We start from the raw sequence: 18157 nt of genomic DNA on the forward strand, positions 1-18157 counted from the left end.
TTCCAATCCAGCTCCCTTCTGAGTGCCTTGGAAAGCAGCAGAGGATGGCCCGAGTCTTTGGGCCTCTGCATTCATGTAGGAGACGAGGAAGAAGCTCCTGGCTCCTGGCTTTGGATCAGCTCAATTCCAACCATTGTGGCCATTTGGGGAATGAGCCAGCAGGTGGAAGACCTCACTCTGTCACTACCTCTTTCTGTAACTCTTTCAAATAAATAAATCTTAAAAAGGATTTTTAAAAATCAGAGGAAAATTTCTTTAAAAAAAAAATGAGTAACAGAGAGAAACAGATCTTCCATCTACTGGTTCACTGCCCAAATGGCCACAACAGTTGGGGCTGGGCTAGATTGAAGCCAGGAACCCAGCACTCTGGGTCTTGTCTCCCATGTGAATAGCAGGGGTCCAAGTACTTGGGCTGCCATCTGCTGCCTTCCCAGGAGCATTAGCAGAAAGCTGGATTGTAAGTGGAGCAGCCGGGACTTGAACCGGCACTGTCTCAGGGGATGTGGGCATCCCACGAAGCGGCCTACCCTTCTGCGCCACCACGCCGGCCCCCCACCTTGCTTCCTTGAGCTGACCGCCCCGCCTCTGTACGGAATCCTCTGCCCACTGTGCCGGGCTGCACAGGGCCATCTCCACATCCTCTCCTAGGAGGGCTTTGCTCTCCTAGGCTGGCAGCACTAACAAAGGGGAATTGGGGAATGAAGAGATGATACGACAGGGCAGGAAGTGTCCCTAAGATCTCAAAGTTAGTAGGTGACCAGATGGCTGCAGTGTGGTGAATGGACGGTTACAAAGATGCCAAAGTGCCGTGCGTCTCACTGCCTTGGGTAGGAGCTGCTGAGCATCGGCTCCCCCTTGCTGGAGACAGTCAGGGGCCCGCTGGCTACCACAGGACGGATGGTGGTGGACGGATTCGAGATGGGTCACCCACTTGAAGCAACACCGACTCCCAACAGAGAACTCGGTTCAAAGGGACAACGTTCATCCTTTATTACAACAAAGCCACACATCGGGAAGCTGCTGTCATTGGAACACACGTGCACACGTCTGCCCTGTCAGTAAGGACGTGTCTCCAGCTTCAACTCGGGAGGAGAATAAGACACGGGCCCCAGGGAGGCCCCTGCTACTGCCCGTGGTAGCAGGGCACGTCAGCTGTTCCCCCCAGCTCCCACCCTCCCCAGGCTGTGACACAGGTGCAGTGGCAGCTCCGCCGGATGCTGTGAGATCCCAGCATGGCGCGGAGGGTTTAAGGCAAATTCATTCCCTTTGGCTCTTTTACATAGCATTTGCAGTTCCAGCTCATGAACCCCAAACTCAAACCAGCCCCCTCTGGGTACAGAGCCTGTCCCAGAGCCCTAGGAAGGGAATGCAAAGGCAGAATCATGCCAAGTCCCACACAGCAACCAGGCAAAAGCAAAGCATCATGGGCAGGCGCTCAATGAGAGGGGGCCAGGAGCACACAAGTGTGCGCACACCTGGAGCCACAGCCCAGACACTAGCTCTGTGACCTTGGGCCAGTGACTCATTCTGTCTGCAGTTCACCCTCCCAGGGGTGAGGCAGGGCTCGGTGGCCTCTGCCCGTCAGGATTCACTCCGGCACCATTCCCAGGGTGGGGTCCGGTTCCCCTTTCCTGGGAATCCTGGAGCGGCCCACTTGGACATTACCCAGCTGGTGTTCCATTCAATTAGTGGTTGCAACCAAAGGCACTCTCGAGGTCCCTCCCGCCTCGTGTCCTAGTTTGCACTGTCCACTTAGAGTGGACAACAGACGGCTCTCCATGGTTCAGACTCACCAGAAGGGAGATTCAGCTGGGACTCTCCCTGCTGCTCCGGGGTCGCTCCGGGGTCCCCCAGCCAGCTTCTGGGGAGATGCTTTCACACGCCCCACTTCCAACCCAAGAGGGACTGACACATCAGGGTGCAGAACCTCCAGAGCCCAGGAGAGCTGACCTCCCTCCTGGGGACACCTGCTCCCTGGCTCCTCTCTGTTTCTGTGGCTTCGTTTTAGAAACCTGAGCGCTCAGGGTTTCCTTGGCAACATCTGGCTCTGAGGAGCACAGGGATGCCTGGAAGTGCACAGAACGCCCACTAATAGCGCTCTCCGGCCTGCCAGGGTTGGGAGACCTGCCCGCGTGGTTGCTTAGCGACAGCCACCTGCCGATTCCTTCCCAACATCCCCAGAGAAATGAATAAGCACTCAGACCTCCCAGGTTGAGAGCTGGGCCTTGAGACAGGCCAGACCCTCATCTGTCTGGGAGGCTGAAGAGAGTGGAACCCCTGAGGTAATGTTAAGTAGCTGCTGTTTCGGTCAGGACCTTGCGTTATTGACAGAAGTACAAGGAGGTGAGGCAGGGTGACCAGCCAGGTCATCCCAACCCAGCTGTTTCTGACCCAGTGAGAGCTGCCCGCCGGCCATTCACTGCCTGTTGGGGAACAGACTCCCAGACCTTAGAGGGTGGGCCGTGACCCTGAGAGCTGCAAAGACAGGTTCCAGATTCAAGGTCTGGTAGTGAAGGGATATCTGTGGCCTGCGAAGCCCTCCCTGGGCAGGCAAGCCTGGGGACCACCAAGACAGGCCAAGAGAAGAAGGGGTTGCCCTGTATAAATGTGGGTGTGAGGGCTGTGGCGGGTGGGGGCGCACAGCAGCAAAGCACAGTGATTTTTTGTGACAAGACTTGGACTGGGGGCCTTTGAGAAGAGCCAGAGGAGCCAGAGGGGCCCAGGGCACGCTGGACAACCCTCGTGTGCGTGTGGGAGACTCAGTAGTTCCAAGAGGTTCCGCAAGGCCTCAGGCAGGCCACTCTGGTTTTAGGGTAGGAGATGAAGATGGGAGAAGGTTGAAACCAGGAAGTGTTAAGAAGCTGGTGTAGCTGGGGGGGTTGGGGGGGACAGACAGGCCGATCAAGCAGACCCTCGGGCTCTTAAAGGCTACAAGGCCTTATCATCCACCCACAAATATCCACTGAGTGCCTACTATGGGCCAGGCCCCGGTGGCTCTGAGGCTGAGGAATGGACTGACAAGGCCAGGATGCAAAAAGAGGAGGGCTCACCCGAGGGCAGGTCCCTTTCAGAAACCTGAACTAAAGAAACACTACTTTGGGGACTTGCTTGAAATTAGCCTAGGAGAAAAACCATCCATCCAAACCGCTGGACAGTGACTGCCAGGCGTGGGCCTGGGGGCGATCACTCCATCGCTCGGGGCCCTGGCCCCTAGGGCAGCCGGGGGATGCTGATGGCCCCTTCCCAGAGCCGCAGGGCTGGGTAGAGAGGCTCCTGGAAGGTGGAGCGGAACGTGTGCAGGTGGCTCATGCCGCCCGTCACGTCGTAGAAGGCCAGGACGCCGGCCTCATAGTCCAGGAAGACGCCGACTCGGTCGGGGTCGTCGCGGGGCCGCAGGCGGCTGCGCTGGCCGTCGTGGAAGGCCCAGTACTCCAGGTCATAGCGCTTGAGGCACCAGGACTGGCGGTTGCAGCCCAGGCGGGCGGCGGCCGAGGCCCCGCGGCGCCACAGGGAGCCGTAGGCCGCGCCCACCCACCAGCCGGCGCCCGCCTCCTGCACGTCCACCTCCCAGTAGTGGCGGCCGGCGGCGAAGCAGTCGCGGCCCAGCACCTGCCACAGCTCGTCGAAGCGCGTCGCGGGCGGCTGTCCCAGGCGGCCCAGCAGCGCGCAGCGCACGGTCAGGCGGTCGGCCGAGAGGCGCAGGCGCGCGTGCATCGTGTCCGGGTCGAGCGTGGGCGTGCGCGCATCTGCGGGGGGCGGGGACAAGGCCGCGCTGGTGGGCGGGGCCAGCGCCCGACCCCGCCCCCCGCGAGCCGTGCACCCGGGGGCCCCAGGGCCGGAAGGGGGAGTGCTGGACCGAGACGGGGGCGGGGGCGGGGGCGGGGGCGGGGGCGGGGGCGGGCGAGGTCGTTCGCCTTTTCAGTTTGGCGCGTGGAACTTAACCGCCAGCTTCTGAAATCAGCATTTAAAAACCATCCCATCGCTGTTAACACTTGGGGAGTGTGTCCTTCCAATCTTTTCACCCCTAACTTGCAACTTTATGTGTGTGTTTTTTTTTAAGTATTGGTGTCACACAACCCATGGTTTGGGGCCATCCGCTTTATAAAAATCTACTGATACATCCACGAACATGTGGTCGCCTGGAGTAATCGGTTACGACAGGCATGTGTCTGATGCTACGTTAGGGCACAGCCCTGGGCGAGGAGTGGCTGGGTCTGTGGTACTCTCCCCCAGAACGGGGGTAGTCCTATTTGCTCCTTGGATTGTACGACGCATGTCGGCATCCAGTTTTCTATGTAAGACAAAATGTGGACCACGGGGGACGTGGGTGTGCTCCACAAACGTGTCTGCCTGTGCTGTGGCAGCATCAGGTTCTGAAATTCCAGCGTGTCCCTGAGGTCTGAAGGGGCCTGTGCCTGATCCGTGTCGCTGTCGCCTCTCCGTGTCTGTGCCCCTCTGTGACACAGCGGTTCACGTCTTTGCTGACTTCTACATTGACTGCCTATCTTTTGCTTACAGATTTTTAGTAATTCTAAATTTCAAATATGAATGGGCCTTGTATTGAATACCTGTTTCTGAAACCAAATACAGTATCGTCTTGTGCTCTAAGGCTTGCTTTTTCACTCTATGGAGTATCTTCTGATGAATAGAAATTCTTAATCTTGTTAAGGTCCACTTCATCAATTTTGGAAAATAGTCAATGTGGGGGTTTTTTGTTATTTTTTTTAAAAAGGATTTTATTTGAAAGAGTTACAAAGAAAGGGAGAGAGAGAGAGAGAATCTTCCATCTGCTAGTTCACTCCTCAGAGCCAGGAGCTTCTTATGGGTCTCCCACATGGGTGCAGGGGCCCAAGTACTTGGGCCATCTTCTACTGTTAGTGGAGAGCTGGATAAGGTGTGGAGCAGCTGGGACTTGAACCGGTGCCCTTATGGGATGCTGGTACTGTAGGCAGTGGCTCAACCAGCTATGCCACAGCACCATCCTGGTCAATTTTTTTATATTACTTCCTAAAAGCTTTTTTTTTAATACATTTTATTTATTTGAAAGGCAGAGTGGGGGCCAGTGCCATGGCTCACTTGGTTAATCCTCTGCCTGTGGCACCGGCGTCCCATATGGGCGCCAGGTTCTAGTCTCAGTTGCTCCTCTTCCAGTCCAGCTCTCTGCGGTGGCCCGGGAGGGCAGTGGAAGATGGCCCAAGTGCTTGGGCCCTGCACCTGCATGGGAGACCAGGAGGAAGCAACTTGCTCCTGGCTTCAGATCGGTGCAGTGCTGGCCGTAGCGGCCATTTGGGGAGTGAACCAATAGAAGGAAGACCTTTCTCTCTGTCTTTCTCTCTCACTGTCTATAACTCTACATGTCAAATATATATATATATATATATATATATATACACACACACATATATACATATATATATTTAAAGCAGAGTGGCATAGGAAAAAGGAGAGAGAGAGTCTTCCATCCACTGGTTCACTCCCAAATGTCTACAACAGCTAGGGCAGGGCCAGGCCAAAGCCAGGACCCAAGAATTCCATCTGGGTCTCCATTGGTGCGCGGCGGGAACCCGAGAACTTGAGCCATCATCTGCTCACCTGGCGTCTAGCTGGTACCCTTCTCCTCTGTGCTGTCATGCCACTCCTGCCATCAACCAAGTGATCACGTGTAAATACAGTCCTGACCTTTGAATCTTGTTCTGCAACCCCCACACGGTGATTCTCTGCCCTTTTGTCTGCAGATTTTAAGATCAACTTGTCATACACACACACAAACACACATATCTTTGGACACTCTGAATAGGATTGAATGGAATCCCCAGATCACTTGGGAAGAAGTGATATCTTTACGACACCGAGTGTGGAATGCAGAAGAAAGGCCCCCTGAAGAGGCCCAGGGCCCAACCCCCCCCCCCTCCCGCGCGTGCCTCTGTGACCTCTAAGGTTCTCAGGCAGGCAAGGTCGCTCCTCTGTGACTTCAGGAAGGGAAAGTTCCCCTTCACAGCCTGCAGAGGGCGCTCCTCGGGCTGATTTCCTGCCAGCGAGGTTCCTGTGGGACTGGGAGCCTGGAGCCGGGCCGCAGAAGTCAGCAAGCCCAGTGGCCTGGCGACAGCAGCCGCGGAAGCTCGCAGGGAGGGCTCGGTGCGCCTCCGCCTCGCCGGCCGCTCTGCCTGTTCTGCACCTGCTCTGTTAGGTTGCTGCGCAGTTTTCAAAAAAAATTTATGGAAAAAAGACCTTTGAAATTTCATTTTTGAATTGTTGCTAATATGTAGAAATAGAGTTTGTTTCTGCACACTGACCCTACAGTAACTGTTATAAGTTCACTTAGTGGTCTTCTGTTTTTCTCTTTTCCCCAATCTTTATTCTCGTCTTGTCTTTTTTCTTGCCTTCAGGCACCGTCTGGGATGTGCAAGGTACCCATGAGAAGTGGTTCTCTAACCCCTGGGGAAATTGCCAACAGCAGCGCATACATGTGTGCCTGAGACACGCACAGCAGGTGTGCAGCTGGCCTGGCTGTTAAAGATGTCCATGTCCCACACTGGAACACCTTGTCCAACACCGGCTCCAGCTTCCTGATAATACAGACCCTGGGAGGCAGCGGTGATGGCTCAAGTAATTGGTTTCCTGCCACCCACATGGGACACCTGGATGGAGTTCCCAGCTCCTAGTTCCAGAAAAGCCTGGAGCAATATTTGGGGAGTGACCCACAAGACAGAAACTCTTTCTCTCAAAAAAAAATAGATAATAAAGTCATGCATAAGAATTTTATAGCAACATTATTCACAACAAACAAAGCTGAAGAAAATATATCCATCAGTTGTGTGAATGAAGTGCTAAACCCATATAGTGGAATACTATGCAGCAGTGAAAAATGACCAGGCTACTGCTACACGCAATAATGTGGAAAACTTTCATAAATCTTGAGTGAAGGAAGCAAGCCACAGGAGAGCACATTCTGAGTGATTTGTGTTATAGGACGGCATGAGCAGGCTTCTGGGCACTAGAAATTTCCATTTCTTGATCTGAAGAAAATTACAGAATGTGTTCACTCTTAAAGAGTCATTGAGGGACTGGTGCTGTGGCACATCAGGTTAAGTCCCTCACCTGCGGCACTGGGATCCTACATGGGCGCTGGTTCGAGTCCCGGCTGCTCCACTTCCAATCCAGCTCCCTGCTAATGCACTTAGGAAAGCAGTGGAAGATGGTCCAAGTGCTCGGGCCTCTGCCACCCACATGGGAGACCCGGATGGAGTTTAGGCTCCAGGCTTCAGCCTGGCCCAGCACCTGCTGTTGAAAGCCATTTGTTGAATGAACCAATGGATGGAAGACATCTCTTTTTCTCTATCACTCCCATCTTTTAAGTTAATAAATTAAAAAAAAATCACTGAGCCGCACACCTTTTATTGGTGCACTTTTCTTTATGCATTTCGTATCTCAAAGTCTACTAAAAAAAAGGTTGGCCCAGTCCTTCCATTTGGAGAAATTAGTACTAGAAAATAATCCAAAAAGGAGCTAAGGAGTATCTGGAATATGATATAGCATTGGAAAAAATATATGCACATAGACAAGGGGGCTTCAAAAAGTTCACGGGAGAGTGAAGTTAAAGGAGAACACGGATTTCCACGAACTTTTTGAAGCCGCATCATGCATACTGAGCTCAAGGCGTCTAACACGCAGCCGCAGCAGTGGGCTCTGGGAGACAGGCACGGTGGCTTTGTATGTGGCTACCATTTCTACTCTTCTACAAGAAACAGGAATTACCTGCAGATTTTTTTTTTCCTTTGAGGAAACTAAGATGTTCACAATATACCAGTACATGAAAAGGCAGATTACAAAGCAGTAGGTATAGTATGACACCACACTCTGAAAAAAAACAGATACATGAATCCCCGTCTGTCTATTGGATGTGCCAGGAAAGCTCCAAGGACTGTTATGTCCAGGAGTGGGGTCATAAGTGATTTTTTTTCTCTTGTCTGCAGTGAGCATGCATCGCTTCTGTTTTGTGCTAACATGCCTCCTCTCGCCCCCACGTCCTCCCACTGCCCCCTTCCCCTCCGCGCCCCGGATCTCACATTTTAGGAGGAGCGACCTCTCTGGTGAGGGGCTTGTTTTCCACAAGGCGCCTGGCTTGGTGCAGGAAGGGCCGGAGAGCTGGCAGTTCACGTCTGCAACAGATGGTGACAGATCAGTGCCTGCAGCTCCGGCATCGGCTGCCCATTCCAGACTAAAAATACCGCGTCTCTCTCAGTCAACCACACGCAAGTCTGGGAGGGAAACGCGAATTCTCGGCACCTGCCAAGTTCATGACAACGAGACAGCAGTGCAGGCCAGTGTTGAGTAGGGCCTGGCCGGGGGCCACTGAGGATCACCACCGGGGGGCCTCAGAAGTCTGCATGGGAGTGCCAGGGGCCCTTGCACCTGCTGCCCCCTGCCTGACTCCGCCTGCCTCCCCCCCCCCCCCCCGGCCTTGCCCATACTGCTTCTTCAGTTCCCCCCAGGCAGCCAGTCTGAAGCGGCTCCTCCCCCCCCCCATCACCCCCCTCCCAGCACTCATCATGGGGTGGGGGCGGTCACGGACTCCCCTCCCCAGAACTCTAGAATCAGCATCGTCCTGTGTGAGCTCACCACCTGCAGGGTCATAGTTCTCACAGGTAACAGCTCCAACCCAACCAACCCAAACACTCTTTCCCATTTCAGAGAACGACAGCTTCCTTCCTCCTGTCGCTCAGGTCAGAACCCCTGTGCCTCTCTGCTCCGTGTCTCTCCTCCTCCTCCTCCTGTCCCCTCTGCTGACCCTCAGGGCCTTGGCACGTGCCTTTTCCTCTGCCTGGAGTACATTCCCCAGGCGTTAACAGTGCGACGGCCGTGGCTGTCCCACACAGGACGCTGGGGCCCATTCTACGCGGGCACTTTGGAGCTGAGAACTCAGCCCTCACAGGAGGGGGCTCTCATCCTTGTGTCCAGTTCACAGGTGTGCAAACCGAGGCCTCGCCCAGGATGGCAGGGCCAGGGAGCAGGAGAGCTGGGAGTCCGGCTGCGGAGGCACTCCTGCGCTTCCGACCCCGCCGGAGCCTGCAGAGCGCCCCCTTCAGGCCGCCTCCCGTGCCCCCTTCTCAGATCTGTAAAAGATGGCCGCCTCCTCTTCCCGCCCTGCTCATCTCGCCCTGCTGTAGTTCTCTTCTTCAGAGCGGCTCTGGTCACCTGCTCCGTGCCCGTGTCTGCCTCTGGCCCCCAGTCTGTGAGCCCGCAAGGGCCGGAGCCTGGCTCTATGCTGGGTGCCCAGACTGTAACAGTCAAGCACTCAGGGGAGAGAGGTCGCTGATGGCTTGCGTTGCACCACCTGCAGGGCTTCCGAGCTGGACCCCAAGTGGGCCTTCAGGGGCAAGGAGGGGACCCATGTGTCCATGGCATGCACACCTCAGGTGGGCGTGGGGGGGCTCCTGGGAAGGGAAGGGTCTGGCAAGGCCTCCCAGGTGAGTGCAGTTGGGCCAGCCCTCCTCACAGGGCTGCTGGGGCTTGGCGCCAGGTGGAGGAAGAGGAGGAGCAAGAGCTGGCCCTGGAGCCTGGGAGCCCAGGGCAGGCAGGGCTGCGGTGCGGTGCGGCGCGGTGCGGTGTGGTGGGAGCCCAGGGCAGGCAGGGCTGCAGTGCGGTGCGGTGGAGCCCAGGAGCTGTGGATCGGGGCAGGTGTGAGGTGCTAAGCGGGTTGGGTTGGCCGCCCCCACCCCAGGGCCTCCGTGTGGGAGGGGCGCTCCCGGCAGTGGGCGGGGCGGGGGTCCAGGGCTGCGGGGCAGCTGAGGCCTTGAAGCCGGCCGCCTGGCCACTTACTCTCCTTAAGGCGCACGTCCAGCGGCGTCTGCAAGGCGCTGCGCACGGCGTCGGCGAGGCCCTTAAAGAGGCTCTTCACGGGCTCGAAGGACAGGGGCTCCGGGTGGCTCAGCTCCCCGAGGCTCAGGTGCCGCTGCAGCTCCTGCTCTGTGGCCAGATACGCCTGCGGGGGGGGGGGGGCAGGAGGCGTGGGGTCAGGGCTTTCGCCCCCAGGCCAGCTGGTGTCCCCTGGGAGGGCACCAGCAGCTGCAGGGAGGTGGGAGGTTGGCCCAGAGGGCAAAGTGGGTGTGAGAGGCAGGGCTGGGGGCCGATGGAGGGCAAGTGCCAGCCCCTGGCGACCCGAGCTCCAGCCTCTAGCTCAGGGCCAACATACAGAAGGTCCCCAGTCAATATTTATAAAGGGACAAAGCAGTGTATTAGCCAAGCGCACGTACGTTTCACCTGTGCAGATCCGGAAACAGCCCCAGTCTCCCATCTCTCAAGCCAGAAACCTGGGCATCCCCACCCCACCCCCCACTTCATCTCCCACTTCCAATCCCAATCCTGTTGCCTCTCTCTTGTTTCGCATGAATTACCCTGAGAGGCAGAGAGAGTACACACTCCCATTCTCTGGTTCACTCCCCAAATGCCTGGAACAGTGGTGAGCTGGGACTCCAGTCCTGGTCTCCCACGTGGGCGGCAGGGACCCAGATACTTCAGGCATCGTCACTGTCACCCAGGGTGCAGGTCAGCAGGAAGCTGAAGTCAGCAGCCAGTGCCAGGTCTTACAGGCAGGGACTCCGCTGAACGGAGGCCCAGCGCTGGCCCTGTGCTGCAGCTCCGGAACCCGCTTGTCCCCGCCTCCAGCCCCCCCCCCCCCCCATGGTCCCTGTTTGGCTCCAGGCCACCATCATCTTCTCCCAACGTCCTGTGCAGCCTCCCCCCACTCCCTGGGCCCGGGTCTGCCATCCTGGACCCCCACACCCCGGTGACCTCTCTAAAGCATTCCCTGACCGTGTGTCCCTCAGCTCACCACACGGCCCGGGCTCTGCTCTCCTGGGCACCTAAGGCCCTTCCCCAACTGCCCCTGGCCTCCCGGGGCAGCTGTGCCTCCCAGTACCCCTGCTTACACCCCTACCCTCCTGGAGCCAGGTGGAACCCTGGGGCGCTCTCCAGCCTGCATGGACAAAGCCCCTCCCTGCCTGGGACATTCTCTCTACATGAGAATACTCCCACAGGTTCACAGCAAACGAATCAAAGGTGGGGGGGTGTTCTGTGTAGCAATTAAGCTGCTGCTTGGGATGCCCACAGCCCACATTAGAGCACCTGCTTTGAATCCCAGCTCGCTCCAGTTCCAGCTTCCTGCTCATTCATGCACACCCCGGGAGGCACTGGGGATGGCTCATGAAATTGGGACTCTGCCACCCACGTGGGAGACCTGGATTGAGTTCCAGGCTCCTGGCTTCGGCCTGGCCCAGCCCTGGCTGTGGTGGGCACTCGGGGAATCAACCAGTGGAAGGGAAAACTCTGTCTGCCTTTCAAATAAATAAAATACATGTTTTAAAAATGGAATTAAAGGATATGTTTATTTAGGTCCACATTTTGAAATATTTTTAATTTATTTTATCATATTTTTATCGTATTTTTATGATGTGAACTTTTTTTTTAAACTTTTATTTAATGAATATAGATTTCCAAAGTACAGCTTATGGATTACATTGGCTTCCTCCCCCCCCAATGACTTCCCTCCCACCCGCAACCCTCCCCTTTCCCACTCTCTCTCCCCTTCCATTCATATCAAGATTCATTTTCAATTTTCTATATATACAGAAGATCAGTTTAGTATACATTAAGTAAATATTTCAACAGTTTGCACCCACATAGAAACACAAAGTGAAAAATACTGTTTGAGTACTCGTTATAGCATTAAATCTCAATGTACAACACATTAAGGACAGAGATCCTACATGAGGAGTAAGTGCACAGTGACTCCTGTTGTTGACACTCCTGTTTATGGCATATGATGTGAACTTTCCACGAATTTCCTGAAGATCCTTCAGGTATCTGGTGAGCACGCGGTCGTTTTCCCACACCAGCTCCACGACCACTTCTCTCCTGGAAGTCTTTCCTGATGTCCCTCTCCCAGTACAGACATTTCTTGGACATACTTTTGTTAGCTTGCTTGAGCTATACTCTTATGCATGGATTTCAACTTTTTTTATTTTTTTGTATCAAAATAAGCTTATCTTTAAAAGTTTTTCCTTGGGACCAGTGCTGTGGCGTAGTGGGTAAACCACCGCCTATGGTGCCAGCATCCCATATGGGCACTGGTTGGAGTCCCAGCTGCTCCTCTTCTGATCCAGCTCTCTGCTATGGCCTGGGAAAGCAGCGCAAGATGGCCAAGTGCTTGGACCCCTGCACCTGCCTGGGAGACCTGGAAGAAGCTCCTGGCTCCTGGCTTCAGATTGGCCCAGCCCTGGTCATTGCAGCCATTTGGGGAGTGAACCAGCGGATGGAAGACCTCTTTCTCTCTGCCTCTCCCTCTTTCTGTAACTCTTTCAAATAAATACATACATCTTAATTTTTTTTTTCGTTTTTATTTGAAAGGCAGAGGAGAGACAGAGACAGAGAAACCTTGCATCTTCTGGTTCACTCCCCAAATGCCTGCAACAGCCAGGGCTGGGCCATGCTGAAGCCAGGGGTCAGAAACTCAATCCAGGCTCCCCATATGGGTGGCAGGGACCCAACAACTTGGGCCATCGTCACTTCCGCTTCCCAGGGTGCACATGGGTATTAGAAGGAAGCAGAAGCCAGGACCGGAGCCCAGGTACTCAGGGTTTGTTCCAGCGTGGCAACCGTTGTGCCAAACACTTGCTCTGCAAGCTTGTCTCCTGACTCGGGTTCCTCACTTTGGAAGTCCCCCCGTCCTGAGTACTACTGCTGAGCTGGTCTCCCCACCCAGTTATGAGCTCCTGGTGGCCAGCAGCGGGCCGGGCTCAATCAATGAATGAACACATCGGAGAAAGGAATGATGAATGATTAAAATCAGTGGCTTTGAAACAAAGGGAATTAAAAATAGAGGAGGGGAGGGGTGACAAAGCCATGAAATGTTGTCTTATGAGCTGAGCATAGCGTGTGTCTCCTGGGAGCACATTGTTGTGTTAGACAGCTTTAACCATCACCATCCTGTTCAACAAACAAATCCACCACCATGCACATCTTGTCCTTCCCAGAGTGCCCAGGACAGCGCCTCTGCCAGCATTTGGCAGGCTCAGGCCCAACTTTCCGAGGTCACACAGAGGCCTGGGAGTAGAAGTAGCCCCCCAGGGACCGGCCTCACTAGCTTGGCACTGTTCCCAGCTAGAATTGGTTGTCCCACAGCCTTTAAAGCATCTTGCAAAGGTCATCTGATACCGCGAGATTTTCCTTTGCTGTGAGAAAACCAGAGTTAAGAGCTCAGCTGGAAGCCAGACTGAGGAGTGACGCATAGGTGCCCTGTGAAGTCTTTCCCTAGCTCGTTGAGGCATCTGTGGCTTCAAGCTTCCTGGGAGCCAGGACGAAGAAGGGAAGAGGCAGAGTCAGGAGAGTGGAAAGGCAACCCACATGCACAGGTGAGCGCACAGGGTTCTGACACCCAGTGCAATGCCTTCTGTGGTTCCTTGAAGACAGGAACACCATCAGGAACCACAGCCGTGACCGGCACGGGGGCTGTTCTTGGGGTTCTTCCTGAACAAAGGCCAGTGGCCAAAGAGTACCATCCTTCTCTCTCCTGGGAGTAGCCTGGGGCTGCTCAGCCAAGAGGACTCCCGCCTCTTCACAAGAGGCTTCTCCAGGCAGGGGGCCAAGCAGGGTACCTTGTGGGCCTAGGGTGACAAGGGGGCCTGGCTTCTGATCCCAGCTCTGCCACTGCCCAGACGTGCCAGCCTGAGTGTGTCACACTCCCTACCTGACCCACTCCAGCCCCAGCTCCAATTACTCATGCGCAAAATGCGGTGGGAATAGCCACTCTGCACACTCTGGTACCCATAGGAGCTAAGATACATTAAGTGCCTGGAACACGCAGGCCCCGCAAGGTGCTGGCTGTCAGCACCATCTCATTACTCCCAGCTGTGCAATGTCTTCCCGGCCACTTGTGCCCGGGGGCAAGAAGGTCTGCACGTTGACAAGACAATCCCCTGGGCCTTTACGTCACACACCAATGCCATGTTCAACGCTGCCCGGATTATGACGGCATGGTGGCGGCGGTGACGGCTGTGAGGACAGAGACCCCGGCCTTACCTGCAGCAGCTGTATGGCATCGGGCTCCTGGCTGATGCTCCACACCCTGTTGGAGAGCTCGTCCACGACGTCCATTTGCTCCCTGCAAGACTCAACTTGCTCCCGGTACACCTGGAGCGCAAGTTGTGTGTTTTTGTCAATGAACTTCCTGGCCAGCGCCTCCTCTTCATCAAGCAGTAATCTGAGCTCCGCGAATTTCCCCGTCAGCCAGGTTTTACTCGACTCTGCGTGGGCCTGAGAAGAGAAGCCATTGCAGGTGACGTGTGCCAACCAGGAGAGCCAGAAGCGTCGATGTGACAAAAACTCTGACATGGGAAAAGTTCCGGAAGGTGGCTCTGGGCAGGTGCTTGGGGCAGTGGTTAAGACACTGCTTGGGCCGGCGCCGCGGCTCAATAGGCTAATCCTCTGCCTTGCGGCGCCGGCACATCGGGTTCTAGTCCTGGTTGGGGTGCCAGATTCTGTCCCGGTTGCCCCTCTTCCAGGCCAGCTCTCTGCTGTGGTCAGGGAGTGCAGTGGAGGATGGTCTGAGTGTTTGGGCCCTGCACCCCATGGGAGACCAGGAGAAGCACCTGGCTCCTGCCATCGGATCAGCGCGGTGCGCCGGCCGCGGTGGCCATTGGAGGGTAAACCAACGGCAAAGAAAGACCTTTCTCTCTGTCTCTCTCTCTCTCACTGTCCACTCTGCCTGCCAAAAAAAAAAAAAAAAAAAAGACACTGCTTGGGACACTGGGTTCAAATCCCCACTCTGCTCCCAATTCCAGCTTCCTGCTAATGCATGCCCTGGAGACAGCAATGACAGCTCAAGTGGTTGGCTTCCTGCCACCCACGTGGGAGACCCGGATTGAGTTCCTGACTCCTGGCTTTGGCCCCTGGCCCCTGTCCAGCCCTGACTGTTGTAGGCATCTGGGGTGTGAACCAGTGGATGGGCAAGCTCTCTGTCTGCCTCTAAAATAAGTTAAAAAGTTTTACAAAGGAGCCAACGCTGTGGACAAAGTGGGCTAAGCCTCTGCCTGTGATGCCGGCATCCCAAATGGATGTCGGTTAATGTCCTGGCTGCTCCTCTTTGGATTGAGCTCTCTGCTGATGGCCTTGGAAAGCAGCAGAAGGTAGTCCCAGTGCTTGGGCCCTTGCACCTGCATGGGAGACTGGGAAGAAGCTCCTGGCTCCTGGTTTCAGATCGGCTCAACTTCAGGCATTGTTGCCATTTGGGGAGTGAACCAGTGGATAGAGGAGCTCCCTGTCCCTCTCTCTGTAACTCTGCCTCTCAAATAAATAAATCTTTTAAAAAATTAGAAGATCTACTTACTTATTTGAAAGGCAGGGCCTGGAGTTGTGACATAGCCAGTAAAGGTGTCACCTACAGAGCCAGCATCCCATTTGGGCACCAGTTTGAGTCCTGGCTGCTCACTTCTCATCCAGCTCCCTGCTAATGCACCTGGGAAGGCAGTGGAAGATAGTCCAAATCCTTGGGCCCCTGCACCCATGTGGAAGACCTAGAAGAAGCTCCTGGCTTCATGCTGGCCCATCCCCAGCCGTACAGTCATTTGGGGAGTGAACCAGTGGATGGAAGACTCTCTCTCTCTCTGTAACTGTGCTTTTCAAATAAATAAAAATCTTGGGGCTGGTGCCTTGGCTCACTTGGTTAATCCTCCACCTGTGGCACCGGCATCTCATATGGGCACCGGATTCTGGGTCCTGGTTGCCCCTCTTCCAGTCCAGCTCTCTGCTGTGGCCTGGGAGGGCAGTGGAGGATGGCCCAAGTGATTGGGCCCCTGCACCCGCATGGGAGACCAGGAGGAAGCACCTGGCTCCTGGCTTTGGATCGGCGTAGCTCTGGCGTGGTGGCCGTTTAGGGAGTGAACCAACAGAAGGAAGACCTTTCTCTCTGTGTTTCTCTCTGTCTAACTCTATCTGTAAAAAAAAAAATCTTAAAAAAAAAAAAAGGAAGGAAGGCAGAGTGACAGGGAAGGAGAGAGGGGGAAGAAGGAAGATCTTGCATCTACTGCCTCACTTCCCAAATTCTCAACACCAAGGCTGGGCCAAGCCAAAGCCAGGAGTCAGGAACCCTATCCAGGCCTCTATGTGGGTGGTCGGGACTCAAATACTTGCGCCATCATTTGCTGCCTTCCCAGGCATCAGCAAGAAGAGTTGGCAGCAGGGGTGCTGGGACTTGAACTTGCACTCTGATATGGGATGTGGGTGTCCCAAGCAGCGGCATAGTCCACTGTGCCACAATAACCACGCCCCCAAATTTTTAAAATGATCAATTGTATATTTGACCACACACACACAGAAGAAGGAAGGAAGGAAGGCAGGCAGGCAGGCAGGCAGGCTACGGGATAACTGCCGTTTCTAAGAGACAGGACGCGAGCAGTCTGGGTCTGTTTCCTTGTGATGCTTTGTGCAGGGTAAGCAGATGAGGCTGACTACGCAGTGTAGAGAAGAGGGGAGAGAGGCCAGGGAGAGAACTGTGATGATGGAACAAGCGGGTCCGCTGTCTGGTTGGGGCCCTGGGCAGCCCTGGACGAGGGCAGAGAAGGGTCCAAGGACAGTGGGTGTGAGCAGCCATGAACCTGGTCAGGGAAGGTCAGGGGTTTTGCACCTGGGGTGCCAGCCGCTGTGCGGATCAACCTCTGGGTCCTATGGACGAGGCTGTCTTCTGAAGAATTGGGACGGATCTGGGCAGCCCCACTGTGGCGCCTCTCCTGGGGCCGCCTTGGGGAGGGGAAGCAGGCTTGCCAACCTTCCCAGGCCACTTGGCTTTGGGGCAGTGACTGGCAGAAGGTGGCAGAGTGGCAGCCATGCCTAGCGGTGGGGTGGAGACCCGTGGCACGGTCAAGGTTGGCAGCCTGGCCTGGCCAAGTCCTCATCTTGCTATAACCAAGGCTCTTCATCCCAACCCCCAGGGTGCTCTGGGCCTGATACTTGGGGGTGTGTGCGTCTCTGATCCATTTCCTGTCCGTCTCCAGCCCTGCTCTGTAGCTGAATTCTGCAGGCTGCACAGTTCCGGGATCCTTAGTGGGAGGAGGAACTAGAGGATCAGAGGGTGGGGGCCCAGGCGTGCCCCACCACGGTGCAGGCACTCGAGAGCAGCTGCCTCCCGGAATCCCCTCCACCTACAGCTCCCACGGGACAGGCCCAGCTCCTGCCTCAGGGGTCCCTGATTGGCCACTGCACTCTGCTGACGCCAGCTCCACGGTGCGGGTGGCTTCCTGCTGGTGCTCACGGCCTCACCACCTCCTGTTGACTTCTCAGCCCAGTTCTTCCAGGCTGGAGTCACCATCCCCTGTCTGTCTAAGGCCCTCAAAGTGCTTTCTGTCTTCCAGGGTGGACTTGGCCCCACCTTACTCTGTGACCAGTGCTAAGGTACTTCCTCTTTCCGGTACCCCTACCACTAAGGGCCTGTCGGCTCTGATAGCCTATGAGCATTCTAACCCCGACTATGTCTGTGTTCTATAGAAAGCAGCCAGTCTCATGTGTGTCCATGCACACATGCAGACATACACACTTGCACACACGCGTGCACACATACACACACCTTTTGCTCATTTATAAAGGTATCAGGAGCTCACTGTAAGAAAATGTGGAAAGCTGGAAGGAAGAACGTTACCACTTGGCTATGCTGGCCTCTCATCCCAGTGGGAGAGACAGTGAGGGGTAGCAGACCCTACAGCTGGATATGCTGGCCCCCAGGGGAGCAGCCTAGCAACAGGGACTAAGAGAAAAAAAATGATCCAATTCACGGGTCCTGGGCGGGATTAGTGCCCAAGTCCTCCATCACCGTTCCCTGGAAAGGAGTGGCAGACTCGGCTCCATCACCAGCTTCACAGCAGCAAACCTCCACCCACACGCCGACGACAGCGAGCTCGCTGGTTTTCAGAGGAGTGGCCTTGCCCGCTGCCTCCTGCCCTGCCTGTGCGCAGGAGCCGGGCAGCACGCATGCCCCAGACCCCCCTGCCACCACCGACTACACCCGGCCACGATGCCACACAGTGCATTGGGATCTCGCCCTCCTGCAGTGGTGTCACGTTTCTAGGATCGTCTTCACTCCTGGGGCTGTATTTTATTTTGTTTTCTTTTA

At 55.5% G+C, this 18157-nt stretch overlaps 1 protein-coding gene across 4 annotated transcripts in view; it reads right to left on the reverse strand.

Annotated features, from left to right (window-relative positions):
- Positions 1–965: 965 nt before the first annotated feature.
- TRIM14 (tripartite motif containing 14) overlaps positions 966–18157 on the reverse strand; it is a 24468-nt gene continuing 7276 nt past the window's right edge. For 3 of the 4 annotated variants that reach the window (XM_002708159.6, XM_089318741.1, XM_089318740.1), the window contains 4 exons: positions 14077–14310; positions 9820–9982; positions 8067–8159; positions 966–3746 (listed from right to left, as the gene is read on the reverse strand). In XM_002708159.6, the coding sequence (XP_002708205.4) occupies positions 3211–3746; positions 8067–8159; positions 9820–9982; positions 14077–14310 (1026 nt within the window). In that variant the 3' untranslated portion in view covers positions 966–3210. Of the gene's footprint in view, positions 3747–8066; positions 8160–9411; positions 9663–9819; positions 9983–14076; positions 14311–18157 lie in introns of all 4 variants that reach the window. The other variant, XR_016224511.1, reaches the window with a different exon arrangement.

Source organism: Oryctolagus cuniculus, chromosome 1 (assembly GCF_051225735.1).
Source record: "Oryctolagus cuniculus isolate XC-2025 breed Fujian yellow rabbit chromosome 1, ASM5122573v1, whole genome shotgun sequence".
In the NCBI taxonomy this organism is placed as follows: Eukaryota; Metazoa; Chordata; class Mammalia; order Lagomorpha; family Leporidae; genus Oryctolagus; species Oryctolagus cuniculus.